Raw genomic sequence first — 18,197 nt, 5'->3', positions numbered from 1 at the left:
CTTCTCCTCGCCTCCCCTTTCCACATTCTATTTTCTCCCCCCCCTCCAGCTTCTTGCATCTCTCTCATTTCCTTGTTTTCCCTTCATCTAACCCCCTCCTTTCCATCAGGTTACTCCCCTCATCTCTCTCTATCGTTGTCTCTTCCTCCTCTCACCTGCCACAACCCTATTTTCTTCATCCGATCGCTCTCTCTTTTTCTAATCCCTCTTTTTTTCCTGCCGTTATAAGGAGTGTGAGAACAGCTGCCATGGGCTGGGCCCCAAATAAAAATTAAAGAGACAGACCGAGAATACACAAACAAGTAAATATAAGCAAGGACACATGCAAATACAGAAACGGCAAATAACAGAATGAACATAACTTGAGTACAATTGATTTTTCACGCATTGAAATTGGCTGCACCATCTGCAGCTGCGAACGAGCACCACTTAGGAAACTCCAGCCTTATATTACTCGGGATTTAAACTTTTTCAATTAGGTGAAACTACACCGATGGCATATTTAAGCTCCAGATGTACACTGTTGGTTCCCCCAAAATGGAGCAACACGGTGAGATAGCAGGAGGTGTGATTGTTATGGGCTTGTTGCTCTTACATGTTTCTGAAGATGGGTCAGATCGCTGAGAGTTAAAGCGACATGATGAAATATGAGAGAAAGGTTTAGTTAAACTCGATCTACATTTTTCCCCCGATTTATTGCTGGCTGGATTATGTTCAGAGGAAATGTTTATCTTTATCTGCTACAACGGTGCAAAGGCTGGGTTTCATAGCTTGAGTCCCATCTAAACTTGACTGCCACTATATTAATCACCTGGCAGCACTTCAGTGCACTCGGTATCGGTCAAAATGACGTACTGAGAATCAGAATGAAAAAGAAAGGTGATTTAAGTGAGTCTGAATATGGCCGGTTGTCTGAGACAGGCTGATCTGAGTATTTCAGAAAGTGCTGGGATTTTCCCACACAACCGTCTGTAGGGTTTAGGAAGCCAAAGAAAATCTGCAGCAACTGTGTGATGCTATCATGTCAATATGGACCAAAATCTGTGAAGAATGTTTCCAGCACTTTGTTGATATCACAAAGAATTAAGGCAGTTCTGAAGTCTAAAATGAGGTCCAACCCAGTACTGGGTGTACGTAATAAAGTGTGCGTTGAACGTTTAGATTTAGCCAAGAAAAGCACTTTAAACTTTTGAGAAAACGTATGGTTTCAGTTATAAGTTGGTTATCAGGTTCATTCACTCATTTGTGGAGTCTTGAGTATTGAGCCAGTTTCTGCACAGAACTGCGAGTGCATAAAGTTTTAAAATACTGGTATTCTGATACAAGACTTTTGAGTCATTAAAAAATACTTTAAGGGATACTTAAATTACTGGAAAGAAATGATAAGTTACCATTGTGTGTGTCTCATAATCAATTTTGGATGGACCAAAAGACAAGTTTAATTCAAAGCACTGAAAGTCCCTGAGAAGGCAACTCCAGGAAAATAACCCAAAGAGTAAAGGTAACTTTGAAAATAATTAAGGGCAAATAAACTCACAACAGACACAGGAGAGATGAACAGGAGAAGATCTGATAAAAGCTTCAGGGTGGGTAGGACTATTTATAAACAAGTAACTGATAACTGAAGGGAAACAGGTGAAAACAATCTAGACTTGGAGAATACAGACAGGAAGCAAACCTGAGGCAGGAAACAAAGTAAAACTGGAAACAACCGAAGGAAAGAAAACAAGAAAACACAAAGTGGCTGAGGCATGGCCAAAGAATCGGGCAGGACACTGAGGGAATTAAAAACAAATTCAAATTAAAATGGGAACCCACACCATCAGTACACATGTACCAAAACTCCACAGAAGTGATAAAGATCAAAGCAGAAGTGAGAAACTCAAATATCAAAAGCCTCAAAGACCAACAACACAAACTACAGAACCAACACAAGACAATAATCAAGACACCATGTAGCATGTGATCCCACTGCGACAACACCAGTAATCCTGGGACGGCATTTGTCTCCACAGTCTGTCTTTACTTAAGTGTTGTCTGCAACCCTAAAGTCTCTTGACTGTGTCATGCTGGACTGTGACTATAGTCTTGACAAAATCCACAGACAGACACATAAACACAAGCCAAAGTACTCAAAACTACCTGGTAGTGGTAGTAACAAGTGTCTCCAGGACCATATGTTGCCATGATAACACCACACACACACACACACACACACACACACACACACACACACACACACACACACAAGGTGAAAACAATTTCAGCCACGACAGAGTGGCACCTGTTAGAGCAGGTGTCTCTCAGACCACATTTTGCCATGATTACACACAAACACGCACCCACACAGACTTACACAGTGGAAAGAAAACCAGCTATGTCATTAGGAGGTACTAATACATTAAAAATGGCAATAAACAAAAGGGCTTTTAGTAAAACAAAGCCAATGTATTTAATGGCAGGCTGATAACCAAGCAGTCTGATATTTAGAACATTTTATTGATCCCAGGGGGAAAGATAAAGCTAACAAAACAGTTTTGTGTTTCTCACTCCCAGGACTTCATCAGCACTGAATATCAAATATTAGTATCAAGACAAGACCTATATCAGCCTGCTCTATCCTTTTGCTCCTGATACCTGGTGACTTTATTCAGTAATCTGAGGTCACACCACATAAAACTTTATACCCAAACCTTCACATTAAATTCAACAACTCAAAATGTCTGGCGCTTATAGAAACTGAAGTAAAAATAAAAAAAACAAAAAAACCCCAAACTTCCTTAAAATCTGTCCACAAACATATTAACACCTCCCAAAGCAGTACAGCACCTTTAGTAGTAGCTCCAGGTCCTATAAGCATCTCCAGGACCATGTGTTGCCATGATAACCACACTCAGATGCACATTCACAATCCAAAACATTTTTCAGCCACAACAGTGTCGCTGTCAGTCAAAAAATCCAACATATCTAGGGCACGACTGCTGTTGACCCCTTGAAAGGAGAACGATTGAAAGCAAAATTTATATAAAAGGTTGTTTTTGACTCCAAACTGTGTCAGAATTTGGACCCCTTTTTATTCTGGACTCCATTTATTCGTGGCTATTATCTGAAGCACATTATGATTTGGCTCTCAAATTACCCATTCATACGCTGATGGCTGCAAGCTCTCGTGAAAGTCACTGCAGGAAATGCTGGGAACAGTGTGGGGGTACTTTGGGATGGGGGCACACAGAGCCAACCATCAAACTGGAAATTTTCCAAAGAGCAGTCAAATGGTTTCTGTAGTTTATCACAGTGGGTCACACTTGCTTTGTTACACTGTAATGTGAAGAAGAAAAAAGTCCACAAAGGAGCTGCTGGTTTACTGAAAATGGATCTCAGCTAGAGTCCTGTGAAGTTATAACAAGAAATTAGGAGTGAAATTGCAGAAAGTTTGTGCAATGTTTTTCTGGCTAAATCATAAAAAGATGTTTTGTGTTATGGATTTACTTTAAATTAGATTTCACTTTAAAAACAAAACCAGACAATGCATGACAATAAAAAATCCACTGTATTGTCTCCTCGCATCCATCAGTGCAGACACACGTGCATCCAATCCAGATGAATACGCTCAGATCAAAACCCAAATTAACACTGACTCCAGTTACACACATGCAATTCTAATTATTTGCTTCACACATCAAAGGACACACAAAACCTTCCTTCATCTGCATCTCTCTTCGCAACTATTTCTCACTTTGTCTCCCTCCTAATGTGTCTTGTTTCCTATATTTTTCCTCAATGCCCATCTGATTTCCTACATGCTGCATTTGCTGTTTTTCTTCTTTGTTTGACTCCACTCCATCTCTGTTTGCGCTCTTCAGGGCAAAGAGCTCCAGATCTAATCCTTTTGTCCATGTTTAAAAAATAAAAATCATTCTCTTCTTCCTCCTTCCCTCCCTTTTGTTCTTTGGGCTGTTGCCTCAGTCCTTCTATTTCGAGTATGCTGGTAATGAAGAGTGAGGAGTGGATGTGAACAGGGGAGTGAGGGAGGATGGACGCAGAGATATAGAGAGGTAATCAAAGAAAGAGGGGGAGTCAGACTGAGTCAGATGGAGAGGGATGGCAGAAAGATCAACAGTTTAACTTTGCAGGAGCAGATAAAAGGCCCTGATTCTACCTGTCAGTAGAAAAGTGCAGTTTAGAAACATACGTAAACTCACAAAGCACACATCCAGCTCTTAATATAAGTATCGAGCACTGATGTGCGAGTGTGCATATGTTTGTGTGTGCAAAACTCAATACTGTGCCCTGAATATTGGTGAAATAGATAGTTTCAGGGGCGTAATTTCCAGGGGGGTTAGGGGGGGTTATGACCCCCCAAATAATCAGATCAAACCAAAATAACCCACCCAATAAAATTATGAATTATCTTGCATAAATAGGTGTTGATTTTCTTTACTCATTACCAATCTCTCTGTTTGCCACACTGCTACTCGTCTCTTCCTGTATCCATCTTTAGACTTCGGTAACTGTGCAGCAGCAGAAAAAAATGTTAATATTGTAGTAGAAAAGCGTTTGGGTTTTTAAAGCCACCCCCGATGATAATTGTGCAGGGGTTGAATTTTTTTCTATAACTCTAGTTGGGGTTCATTTTTTCCTACAGAAACTCCCACAAGCACAATTTTAAGCCTGTTATTCACTTAGCAAACTTGGTATTCATGTAATTTCACCCTGAATTACACCCCTCGCTAACCAAGCTAGCCAGCACCAGCAGCTACACCCTCCAAATTCAATCCTGATGCCGTAGCCTACACACACATATTGTTTTAGCATGCTACAAGACTGAGATCTTATTGAACGTATTGGACAATTGAAATAAACTGTATATAAAAGATAGACAAAAAAAATAACAACATTAATATGGGAGTAAGTTCAATTTGAATTCTTTCTAACGGTCAGCAGGGGGACATGTAATTGCAAAATTCCCATACTCCACGACCTCAGTACTAACTTTTCTGAAGATTTTATGGTAACAAATGTTAGTTTCAAGTATTTCTGGTTAAAGTATGATGTTTGTTTTAGTCAAAAAGGATAAAGTAACATTTTCTTGGGCAGGTCTAACTCCATGCGGTGTGATTAACAACTACATTATGAGCATCCGGTGACCCTCGGAATCGTGGTCACATCCATCTCGCTTATGATGTCCTTGACAAAGCTAATATGACAATGACCAAAATACTCAATGCTTCAACAAACCAACATCATGGTGGTTATGTGCATCTTTCATATACAGTCTGTGCAATTCTGAAACAACAACACGGTGCTGCATGTCTCTTGCTTTCTAAATCTCACACATAGGCCAATATTTTATACAAGACAGTAAAACAGATTAACATGTATGCGTTGCTGCCCACTGCTTTATTATCATTATTACAGAAATCTGCGCTGTGCTGACATCACTGTGTATTACGCATGTGTGATGTGTAAGGTAACTGAAGAGAGACAAAAAGTATGAGAAGATAAACAGAAACACTGGAAGAACAGATTTGTTCTCATCCACATCCAACTGAGAGGCAACCAAAACCTTCCCACAATCCTCTGCTTTGGCCAAGGGTTGGTTGCTATGGTGACATCGAACCTCACAGCCTCAACAGTCCAGGAATATTTTTCAAGAAGACGTCTTTGTTTCACTTATTTATTTTTTACATTTTGCAATTTACTTCCCGTTCGTTCCGTCTTCACATTTACTCCCCTGTCAGTTTGAATCGCTGTGAATCAGTTTTTTAACTACCCATCTCTGAATCTCTCCATCTTAACCCCCTAACACCTACTCTTTAAACTAAACTGTGGTGTGTTTTCCTTCCTCTGCTCCTCTTTCTCTCTCTGACACACAAACAGAAATGCAGCAGGCAGACAAACATGCTGTCTGTCTCCAAATCCTATTTCACAGTTTGTCTGTGAAACGGGCTGTTTAATTTCCCTCCTCTCAGCAGAATGTGGCATGGAGCATTACAATGAATGGATGTGCTGCTCATTATCTCTCTCTCAAACACACACACACACACACACACACACACACACACACACAAAAATGGAAAAATACTCACACAGGCGCACATTCACGGATGAGTAAATGCAAACACGTGCATGCATGGATGTGTCTGGATGCAACACGCTAACATATACCCACAGAGGGCTCGCTCTCCCTCTCTGTTTGGTCTGAACCAGTGGTGTCGCCAGAAACATTTCCAGAGTCCAGATGGGGCCACTGAAAATGTGAAGTCGGTTCACCACAAACCAAAAGACATAAACTTTAGGCGTAGTTAAAAAGAAACATCCGCACACACCTGTTTCTCTCCGCTGGGCCTTTTGTGTGACAGCAGCAGTTCCACGGCACCCACCACCTCCTTCCTGATGGCGTACAGCAGGGCGTCGCCCGTGTGGATGCCGTGGTCGAGCAGGAGCTCCATGATCTCCAGGTTCTCGTTCTCGATGGCGATGAGGAGAGCACTGCGGCCCAGCGGGTCCAGACAGTTCACATCCATGTTGTAGTACACCTCTGCTTCGCGAAGGGCATGTTTCACTCCCGCATAGTCACCTACAGGAAGAGGATAGTTGAAGTGTGCAGGTGGCTAACCATGCTTCATCAAAAATTTCACTTTCTCACCCAAATTATTCTTTATGTGTCTACTGATGTGAAAGTCTGTAAAATACAAATCTGTCAGGGAGCTAATGCCAATACAGATATGTGTATGATATATATGCTTATTCATTTATACTTAAATATATATATTTATACACACAAACTCCTCGAAGAAGGGCCCACGCAGGTTTGTGATGAAATAAATGCCATCAAACTACATTTAAAATGCGGATATGAATAAAATATGTATAACAAAATAATTTTAAAAAAAAAGCAGGGTAAGGTATCCTGAGAAAGGGCTAGTTACTGTGCAACTTACTATTGTTGTTTGTTGAAAAGCACTGTACATATGTGTATGACTAGTATCTAATGTATAATGATCTTTTTAAAAGCAGGGGTGTCAAACATAAGGCCTGGGAGCCAGAATTGGCCTTGCAAAGACACTTTGGAAAATGTGAAGGAGTGTAAAGATTTTCAACTTTTAACTGTGTTTTCAGGAGTTGAAGAACAAAACAAAAACAAAAATCATTATAAATACAGAATAGTCTGGATGATGGAGCTACATGAACTACTGTAATATTACACATTTATTATGCATCCTGTACTTTTTGTTACATTAAGACATCTCAGGGATTAAATATTTAGCTAAATATCTTTACGCTAGAAAATGGAGTTTCATTTGGCCCACGATGTAAATTTATTTAAGGTTGTCTTCATTTTTGTGTTTGAAATATGTTGATGAACTTGATTTAAAGTTAATGCTACGTTGCTGTATAAGCTGCATGCAGGACTCTTGTGAAAACCTTTCCTGTGTTTCTTACAACTGGTTGCAGGAAAGTGACATATTTAGAAAGCATAGTCAGGTCGGCAAGTGTTTGGAAAATGACACTTTTTGCTCTGCATGAGCATCACCCAGTGCTGTGTTTACTTCCTTAAGGTGCTCTGCTAGGCCTCTACTCCAGCTGCTTTCAGTTGGTACTTTTCTGTGGGTCTCTCTGCCTTCAGATTTGACTTTAGAGTAAAATGCTCTGTAAGGTTGTGATCAGGTGACTGAACTCATTTCTTTGCTTTGAGAAACTCTTGGGTTGCTTTTGCAGTAGACTTCACGCTATGAAGCTGTGTCCGATTAGTCAATGAATTTCTGGTTGCAGCATCTTGTTCAAGGACGTTTGCTGCAGCACACGTTGCAGAGACACCTGTGTACTGACACACTGACTGAGCAGCTGCTCAGCTATCAGAAAGTATACAGGGAGTGCAGAATTATTAGGCAAGTTGTATTTTTGAGGAATAATGTTATTATTGAACAACAACCATGTTCTCAATGAACCCAAAAAACTCATTAATATCAAAGCTGAATGTTTGTGGAAGTAGTTTTTAGTTTGTTTTTAGTTTTAGCTATTTTAGGGGGATATCTGTGTGTCCAGGTGACTATTACTGTGCATAATTATTAGGCAACTTAACAAAAAACAAATATATACCCATTTCAATTATATATTTTTACCAGTGAAACCAATATAACATCTCCACATTCACAAATATACATTTCTGACATTCAAAAACAAAACAAAAACAAATCAGTGACCAATATAGCCACCTTTCTTTGCAAGGACACTCAAAAGCCTGCCATCCATGGATTCTGTCAGTGTTTTGATCTGTTCACCATCAACATTGCGTGCAGCAGCAACCACAGCCTCCCAGACACTGTTCAGAGAGGTGTACTGTTTTCCCTCCTTGTAAATCTCACATTTGATGATGGACCACAGGTTCTCAATGGGGTTCAGATCAGGTGAACAAGGTGGCCATGTCATTAGTTTTTCTTCTTTTATACCCTTTCTTGCCAGCCACGCTGTGGAGTACTTGGACACGTGTGATGGAGCATTGTCCTGCATGAAAATCATGTTTTTCTTGAAGGATGCAGACTTCTTCCTGTACCACTGCTTGAAGAAGGTGTCTTCCAGAAACTGGCAGTAGGACTGGGAGTTGAGCTTGACTCCATCCTCAACCCGAAAAGGCCCCACAAGCTCATCTTTGATGATACCAGCCCAAACCAGTACTCCACCTCCACCTTGCTGGCATCTGAGTCGGACTGGAGCTCTCTGCCCTTTACCAATCCAGCCACGCGCCCATCCATCTGGCCCATCAAGACTCACTCTCATTTCATCAGTCCATAAAACCTTAGAAAAACCAGTCTTGAGATATTTCTTGGCCCAGTCTTGACGTTTCAGCTTGTGTGTCTTGTTCAGTGGTGGTCGTCTTTCAGCCTTTCTTACCTTGGCCATGTCTCTGAGTATTGCACACCTTGTGCTTTTGGGCACTCCAGTGATGTTGCAGCTCTGAAATATGGCCAAACTGGTGGCAAGTGGCATCTTGGCAGCTGCACGCTTGACTTTTCTCAGTTCATGGGCAGTTATTTTGCGCCTTGGTTTTTCCACACGCTTCTTGCGACCAGTGTTGGTCAAGTTACTTGAAAAAAGTAATCAGTAACTAATTACTGATTACTCCCCAAAAAAGTAATCCCGTTACTTTACTGATTACTTATTTTCAAAAGTAATTAATTACTTAGTTACTTAGTTACTTAGTTACTTTTTAAAAACACGATTTACAACCTGAAGAGGTGATAAAGTGATAGATCTTTCAGCCCAATTCTACTTTTTCTACATAATCCATCATACAAAATGTAATCAAATGGAAAAGTCTCTTTTTAAAACTTGTTTTATTAGTTTTAATCTTTTAACTTTATGCATCAAGCAAAACATTTAATTATATGCAACATTTTCTGACTTGAATAAATTAGTTTAACATTTAAACCTATTTTCTGCACATTCCAGCACATAAAATAAAATATTTTGTGTGTTTACACTCACTCTTTCAAACAGATGCAAGTAAAACACAGCAGAAAATAAATAAAGTCAAAGACTCAGCGGTCCTTTTGCTCTATTTTCACCTGTAAAGCAGGAGCAGGGTAGGCGGAGGGTTACCCTGGTGCAGGTGTGCTGCGGTCAGTTGAAGAATCCGCGTGAGTGTCTCTGTGAGTTTCCCATCACGTCGTAGCTACTCGGTGCTTGCTCGGAAGTTTAGGGGTTTTTTTCGCTGTAAAAAGAAGTTTTCTTCCCACGCACGATGGACGCTAATGTTTTTGTCACTTTTTATGGAATCAAACTCAAAGTAAGGTCAGTACTTCCACACTTTAAACGCTGCACGCTCATACTCTCTCCCACAATCGATATATTATCCATTGTTGATCTGCACACAGCTGCTGTCACCAACGTCGCACTTGCTTACGTCACTGTCATGAGACATTCTCGCAAAAAAAATCACGGTTTTAGTAACGCAGTAACGCAGCGTTCCTACGGGAAAGTAACGGTAATCTAATTACCGATTTTGCAATAGTAATCCCTTACTTTACTCGTTACTTGAAAAAAGTAATCAGATTACAGTAACGCGTTACTGCCCATCTCTGCTTGCGACCCTGTTGACTATTTTGAATGAAACGCTTGATTGTTCGATGATCACGCTTCAGAAGCTTTGCAATTTTGAGACTGCTGCATCCCTCTGCAAGATATCTCACTATTTTTGACCTTTCTGAGCCTGTCAAGTCCTTCTTTTGACCCATTTTGCCAAAGGAAAGGAAGTTGCCTAATAATTATGCACACCTGATATAGGGTGTTGATGTCATTAGACCACACCCGTTCTCATTACAGAGATGCACATCATCTAATATGCTTAATTGGTAGTAGGCTTTTGAGCCTATACAGCTTGGAGTAAGACAACATGCATGAAGAGGATGATGTGGACAAAATACTCATTTGCCTAATAATTCTGCACTCCCTGTAAACTCAGCATCATTTAACGGGTGAGTGGATCAGTAGAATGCATTTATGGAGGCAACTATGCGGCTAAAAAAAAGAAGATGGCTGTGCAAGGCTGTGTGTGCATTTACCTTTCTCTACAGCTGTGAGGTAGGCCCGCTCCTCAGCAGACAGCTCCACCTCAGCACGGACAATCTGAAGTGGGATGCGGTCGCGGTACGGCGAATATGTCGCCTAAACCACAAAAACAGAGGACGCCAACATGAGGCAAACTGCATGTAAGTAGCGACATGAACAAAAAACAAAAAAACATATGAGCCAGCTATGTTATTGAACTAATGCACGTGCAAAATAAATTTTCACCAAAGTTGCACCCGTGTAGTGGTGGGTACACAGTTGTTTTGCCAAAATACAGCCATCATGGCCATACATTTAGTTTTTTAATAATTTATTTAAAACTGTTCTTTTTCCCAGAGTGGTCTAACTGTACAGCTTTAATGACTTTACACAAAAACAAGACCTGGGTGTACAACTTATAACTTATTTTGAATTTAGAGTCAACAGTATACATACAGGCTCAAATATATACATACCATTATATACCATTTATATCTGGCACAACTTGCATAATTTTGGCTGGATATTTGACAGCTCTCGGTGGTCAAATGTAAGCCTTGGTGGAGTTTGAAGCATAGTTAATTCGTTTTTAACAGGGTTGAAATCGAACCTTAATATTAGCCTGCTTTATCCACTCTAAACCCACTTCAGGTGTGTGAGGTGAACTTGAAGAATTAGGAGATAGCACTCCTCCTCCATCATTTTATCCACTTTACTACCAGTGGCAAAAAACAGCCCCAGAGCATGACGCTACAATCACCATGCTCGCCAGCTGATGTAGTGGTCTTAGGTCTGAAAGCCTAATTATTACTTCTCCAAACAAACCTCTTGTCTTTGTTGCCAAATAGCTCAATCAGCTGACCATAAACCTTTCCTGCAGATGGCATTTGGCTTGACTATGTGGGCAGCTGCAAATTTCAGTCGAGCCTTGAGCAAAGGATTTAAAGCTGGCTTCACTGTGGACAGTAACCCTGGTGTTCCAGCAGTTTCCAGTTCATGCCAGGCTTATGCTCTGGTATTTCCTGGGTTGATTCTTAGCATCCTAGCCAATTTGCTCTCAACTGAGAGTGACAGTTTGGGTCTAAGCAAAGTGGTGAAACATCCAAATTGCTTGTTTCATGCAACTGTTTGAACTGATGATCTTGGAATCAGCAGTCGTTTTAAGCTCTTAGTTTTTTGGACATTCCCAGTGTTCTGATGTTTACTCAATCCAATGACCACTGTCAAACAAACATTTTATATGTGTAACGAGCAACTACCAGCTGTAGTCAAATGTATACTTTCCACCCTCTGTTGACAAAAACAGCATTTATAAAAATTTCAAATGTGTGTAAAAATTTGTGTTTTTTTTAATGTCATTAAAGATGTTTGCTGTACAATTATTATTATTATTATTATTATTATTATTATTATTATTATTATTATTCAGAATAGTTCACAGAAATCAGTAAAGGCATCAAACTAATACGAAATTCATTCTTACGATGAGCAGATTTAAAATGACAACAATTTTAACTTTATTGTTAATTAATTGATTTTTTTGTTTATGTTATTCGGAAACTATACGAAAAACATTAACATTGAAATTTGTGTTGATAATGTATATCTAGAAAGGGTTAATACCATAAAATTTCTTGGTGTAATCATTAATCAGGCCTGTTGGAAATCACACATCACTTATGTGAGGGGAAAGTTAGCTCGGGGCATTGCTGTCGTGGGGAAAGCAAAACAATTTCTGGATAGGAAAACATTGTATGTGTTATATTGTGCTTTACTATTACCATACGTGAGTTATTGTGTAGAGGTTTCGGGAAATACATATAAAAGTAATATTCAGACTATAATCATAATGCAGAAAAGGGCTATTAGACTAATAAATCAGGAGGGGTATAGGGCTCACACAAACACACTTTTTATTAAGACGGTGAAGTTTAAAACAGTGCAAATAATATATAAGGCAAGGAAAGGGATGTTACAAATCCAAATAAGTAAATGGTTCTTAGAAAGAGAAGGGAGGTATAATTGTAGAGGGAAGTGGAAATTAAAATTGCAAAGAGTAAAAACAACATTGAAAAGGATGTCTATTTCAATAGCGGGAGTTAAATTCTGGAATGAGTTACAAGAAGAAATAAAGGTTAGTAGTGATACTAACCAGTTTAAAATAAAACTCAAAAAATAAATTTTAAATAAGTATAAGAATGAAGAAAAGGCAATTAATGAAATGAAATGAAAGCAATATTAGGAAATCTTCTGTCTCTCTTGGCCACTTAAAGGGATCAGAAGCAGTTCTCATGATGACTGGAAAATGAAACTACTACCATTGGATAGTTTTTTTTTTAATACTTCAGTGTATTTTAATGTGTTTTTCTTAGGGCAATGTGCTAAAAATTATTTCTGTCTTTAAGATACAGTTCATCTACCATCATCAATCAACAAGATGCAAGCACACTGAAACTCTCCAAGTGAAGCCTTTTCACTCAGGTATCTTCTCCACACACCACTGTAAACCCAGCAGAGTGATGGAGAGGCTGAAACACCAACGTGTCTGCTTTGTGCAATTCAGAACTTCTAACTTTGTGGAGATGAACAAGTTCCAATTACGAGAATGAGGTTAATTTTACAAATCAGCACATCTTGTAAGTTGGTTTCAGGATCAAGAACGAGACTGTTTGACTCACCTTTTTGTAGTACAACTGCGTCATGGGATTCATCTGGCCAGTCTGGAAAAAGGAAGAGAGAGCTGTGTTACTACCACGAGTGGAGCAAAAACAGTGTGAGGTGAAAGACAGGCGTGTGGACGGCTGCACAGGTTTGGTCCAGTTATCATTACGGTCAACAGCTGAAGCCACAAGAGCGGTTGCGAAAGAAAACTCACAGAGGTTAATCGAATAACGTGCAACCCCGAGCTCAGGATTGCGGACACCTGAAGTCTGCTTAAAACCAGACTCGTCAGTTCATGGACATTTTCCACTTGAGGACTTTTGCTTCTGGCCACGGAGAGAGCTTAAGCATTATCGAGGAAGAGCTTTTACTACTGCTGCAATCGTAGCACACAATGCTCCATGAGTCATGTTGTTCACACTGACACAGCACATATGCTTTTTATGACGATCATTTTATTTCTGTGCCATTTTCACTCAATGGTGTTATCATTAAAGGAGAACCATCACCTCATAACTTCAGGTTTTATGTAAAAATATTCAGGCTTTATATTTTCTGCAGGGAAGTAATCTCGTGAACAGCTGTTTCTAAATCTCAGGTACAATCCACACAAGAAACGCTAAAGATAATTCTGCCACTCCACCAACAAAAAACTGAAAAAGGATTTACTCCATGCTCATTTACTCAATACACGTTTCAGATCATCAAACAAATTTAGCATAAGACAAAGATAACCGAGAAAAAAACTGCATTTTTTAAATGCCCCCGCCATTTCAGGCTGGGAAAAGTTTGCAAACCGTTACCGTCTAATTTCTAAATAAAGAATGTCAAAATGCTGCAATCAATAAGTAAGTCTGCACCAATGAGTGCAACTCACCTCTGACACGACTCTTTGCAATAAGGGACTCGACCCACTCAAGTGCAGACATTTTTACATAAAAAGCAAGCATGCCAAATGCCGATGTAAGTTTATTATTATTTGTATGGGAATTTTTTGAATTTCTGTTTTAAATCTATGAGGTTTGCAGCACTACACTGAATTTGCACTTCTGTGTATTTAGATGGACAGACAGCGAATTTTGTCTATTTATAACCGTTGACTGCTTTATTCTCACAGACTTAATATAATTGCCAGGTTGACCCCATTCGAATCGTAACATAACAGCATGCGGACTAGTCTCTCTTTACCACTATCTTGTTGCGCTAAAGCTACTTTGAAGAAGGCAAAAGTGTGACTGGTTGCAGACCTGGTTCCGGTCTTAGAAGGAGCCACTTCAAAAGGAAATGAGATCACAAATTCACTGCACACAGTTACAGCAATAACTGTGCTCTTTCTTTGGTCTCCAACCACAAAATGCTATAATTGTAGCATTGAGCAGGTTCACTCTCAGTGACATCATGTGGAGCAAAGAGTAGAAAAAAAGAGCCTGAGAGCTTTTCGCTCATAGGGACTCCTTCCATATACAAATACAATATGAAGATTCATTGTAGTAACAACACATGTATGACAGAAAATAAGGAAAAACATAACAGGTAACCAACACCGATGTCTTTACAGAAACCATTAAGTAATTCTACTGGATTTACAGTCACTGTGGAAGACTTTAAAAGCAGCAATGAAGACCTAATATCTTCAAATCTACTTATGGCTTCAGCTAATTCTACCTGATACTTAAAGAGAAGCTGACACAATGAGCGACTGATGAACGAGTGGACAGCTGGAGCAGTGCAGAGTAGCGAATCCACATACATTCAGCACAATACACAGCATGCAGGATAAGCCTCCAGTATTAGTGTCTCCAGACTCATTAATACATGTAATCCCCATGAACCACTGACTCCTAGAGAATGTTTAGAAGCTCTTCATATTTGCACATCTGTGCGTGTGATTGTGTATGTTACAAATCACATAGACACTGCACAGTAATTACCCCACAGTTGTTTACTTTAACAGTAAGCATTGAGGATGTTTTCCTACACTGTGTGACATCCGCCTTTAGGTCAGGAGATGCACACGCCTACAGTACAGCCAGGGCTAATCTAAAGAAGGGCATCAAAAAAGCCAAACACCATTACAAAAAGAAGGTAGAAGAACACTTCTCCAACTCCAACCCCCGACGCATGTGGCAAGGACTCCAGACCATTACAGACTACAGGACCACCAAACCCTCCCCCGCATCCTCTGATGTCTCCTTCCTCAACGAGCTCAAAAACTTTTATGCTCGTTTTGAGCGAGGGAACCCCACAACCACAACCAAAGCAGACGTGACGCCAGACCACCAACCTCTGACTCTCTCCCCCACCGATGTAGGAGCGGTGCTGAGCAGGATCAATGTCCACAAGGCTGCAGGTCCTGATGGCATCCCCGGGCGTGTTCTCAGAGTGTGTTCTGGGGAGCTTGCAGGAGTGCTCACAGACATATTCAATCTGTCCTTGGCCCACACTGTGGTACCGGCCTGCTTCAAATCCACCTCCATCGTCCCGATACCCAAAAACTCCAACCCATCTTGCCTCAATGACTACCACCCAGTAGCACTCACCCCCATCATGACTAAGTGCTTAGAGCAGCTGGTCCTAGCACACTTCAAATCCTGTCTCCCCCCCACCCTGGACCCCCACCAATTCGCATACCGCCAGAACAGGAGCACAGAGGATGCAGTCTCCATCGCAATGCACTCTGTCCTCTCACACCTGGACAACAACAACACCTACGCCAGAATGCTGTTTATAGACTTCAGTTCAGCATTCAATACAATCTACCCCTCACAACTCATCAGGAAACTGACAGACCTGGGCATCAGTTCCCTCATCTGCAAATGGTTACTGGACTTCCTGACCAACCGCCCCCAACATGTCCGGCTGGATAACCGCTGCTCATCTACCATCACAATGAACACCGGTGTACCACAAGGCTGTGTGATGAGCCCTTTCCTCTACTCCCTCTTCACCCACGACTGCAGACCTGCTGATGGTTCCAACACCATCATTAAGTTTGCAGATGACACCACGGTGATTGGCCTCATCAGTGACAACGATGAGGCCGCCTACAGGGAGGAGGTGGATCGTCTGGCTGAGTGATGCGACAGAAACAACCTGCTGCTTAACACCGAGAAGACCAAGGAGCTCATCGTGGACTACAGGAGGAATGCTGACCCACATCCACCCATCCACATTAAGGGGACGGCTGTGGAGCGTGTGAGCAGCTTCAAGTTCCTGGGAGTCCACATCTCCGAGGATCTCACCTGGACGACCAACTGCTCCAAGCTGGTCAAGAAGGCTCACCAGCGCCTCTTCTTCTTGAGGACTCTGAGGAAGAACCACCTGTCCTCAGACATCCTGGTGAACTTCTATCGTTGCACCATCGAGAGCATCCTGACCAACTGTATAACAGTCTGGTACGGGAACTGCTCTGCCTCGGACCGGAAGGCGTTGCAGAGGGTCGTGAAAACTGCCCAGCGCATCGCCGGAGCACCACTTCCTGCCATGAAAGACATCTACAGGAAGCGGTGTCTGAAAAGGGCTGGGAAAATCATCAAAGACCCCAGTCACCCATCACATGGACTCTTCACCCTCCTGCCCTCTGGGAGGCGCTACAGGAGCCTCCGGATTAAGACCACCAGGTACCGGAACAGCTTCTTCCCCACAGCTGTCAGACTCCTGAACTCTGCCTCCTGACATCTGACCCACGTTAAACTCATGGACTGAACACACACACACACCCACAATGGACAACCGTACCCTCAAACACACAATAATAACATGGACTGAACCACCACTCACAACCACTAGCACTTTATATAGCCTCTGTAGAAATTATATCTCACTTATCTTAACTGCACTACTGTATACCTCTGTGTAAATAATCATTCTGTACATTTGATAATTTTTAACCCTACAACTGTTTACAACTTGCATAGTTCCCATTTCTGTATAGCTGTATATCTCAGATTTCTGTAAAGTTATTTATTTCATATTCTGTATAGTTTTTCATATTTATATCCTGTACATAGCCTGTACATAGCTTGTACTCACTACAGCCTGTACATACTTATAGTTATAGAATATTCACAACATACTTCATACCGTGTACATTATAACATACCATAATAGACCCATTTCTGTAATATACTCACATATCTATATTATTGCTTATTCGTTGCCCTGTACCTGTGCATGTGCAATGACAATAAAGTTGAATTCTATTCTATTCTATTAATAATCCAGCGGTAGGAAGCCACCAGAATGAGAGGGGGGAAAATGCAGATAACAATCTTCACGTGTCTTTGAGTAAGAAAGAGCAAATTAATGAAGCTGCTGGTTTGAATACTGATGTAAGCAAAGTAGTTAAGATCTTACTCGCTAATTACTGCTGTGGTGCTTCTGTGTGAAAGAAAAAAACACAACTCTTTAGTCAAAAAAGAGCAGTTCTGTAAGTCAGGAGCGACAACAGAATGAAAACGGTGGAAATCAGCACTGTGTTACATCTGAATATCATTAGTCACACAAGTTAAACACAGAGGCCAGGGGCAAACTGCAGTCAGCACAGGTGCTCATTTCCAGCTGTTCTCTCAACGGTATAAACACCCGAGGAGGTAAAAATAAAGCACAGACTGCAGAGTTATGCAGAGCTGACTGCAGTAAACAGGGAAGGCTTTTGAGAGCTGGTTCTTAAAGCTCTGATGCCAACAAACTTAATAAGGAACCTTTAATCACCCTTTGCTCGCCCTCGTTTTTAACTGACGGTTGCTCTTTAGAAAAGCTGCTATTGTAAGTGGTGGATCAGATCAGCTGTGGCAAACCCAGATCACATTAGTTCAACACTTTAATCTGTGGATGTTCAGTTAGACATGTTTGTGTGGGGCTGGAACTTATCCCAACAGTTAGTCCAACCAGGACAAGTAAACAAATGGTCACATCCATGCCTACACCTAATATAGAATCGACAATTAACCTAACAGACAATCAACATTTAAAATGGCCTGCAT

The 18,197-nt window shown here is 40.8% G+C and overlaps 1 protein-coding gene across 1 annotated transcript in view; it reads right to left on the bottom strand.

Annotated features, from left to right (window-relative positions):
- Positions 1 to 18,197, bottom strand: part of trpc5a (transient receptor potential cation channel, subfamily C, member 5a) — a 217,915-nt gene that overhangs the window by 111,556 nt on the left and 88,162 nt on the right. Inside the window, exons 2-4 of the mRNA XM_086275570.1 lie at positions 13,230 to 13,271; positions 10,566 to 10,668; positions 6,330 to 6,580 (exon numbers count right to left, since the gene is read on the bottom strand). Coding sequence (XP_086131696.1) covers positions 6,330 to 6,580; positions 10,566 to 10,668; positions 13,230 to 13,262 — 387 coding nt within the window. The 5' untranslated portion in view covers positions 13,263 to 13,271. The remainder of the gene's footprint in view (positions 1 to 6,329; positions 6,581 to 10,565; positions 10,669 to 13,229; positions 13,272 to 18,197) is intronic.

Source organism: Aulonocara sp. 'chitande type north' Nkhata Bay, linkage group LG3 (genome assembly GCF_057382095.1).
Source record: "Aulonocara sp. 'chitande type north' Nkhata Bay isolate Kocher_YH1m ecotype deep benthic linkage group LG3, A_spYH_male_GT1.1, whole genome shotgun sequence".
NCBI classification, from domain to species: Eukaryota; Metazoa; Chordata; class Actinopteri; order Cichliformes; family Cichlidae; genus Aulonocara; species Aulonocara sp. 'chitande type north' Nkhata Bay.
The sequence above is the reverse complement of the archived record's forward strand: the minus strand, read 5'-3'. Positions and strand labels throughout refer to the sequence as shown.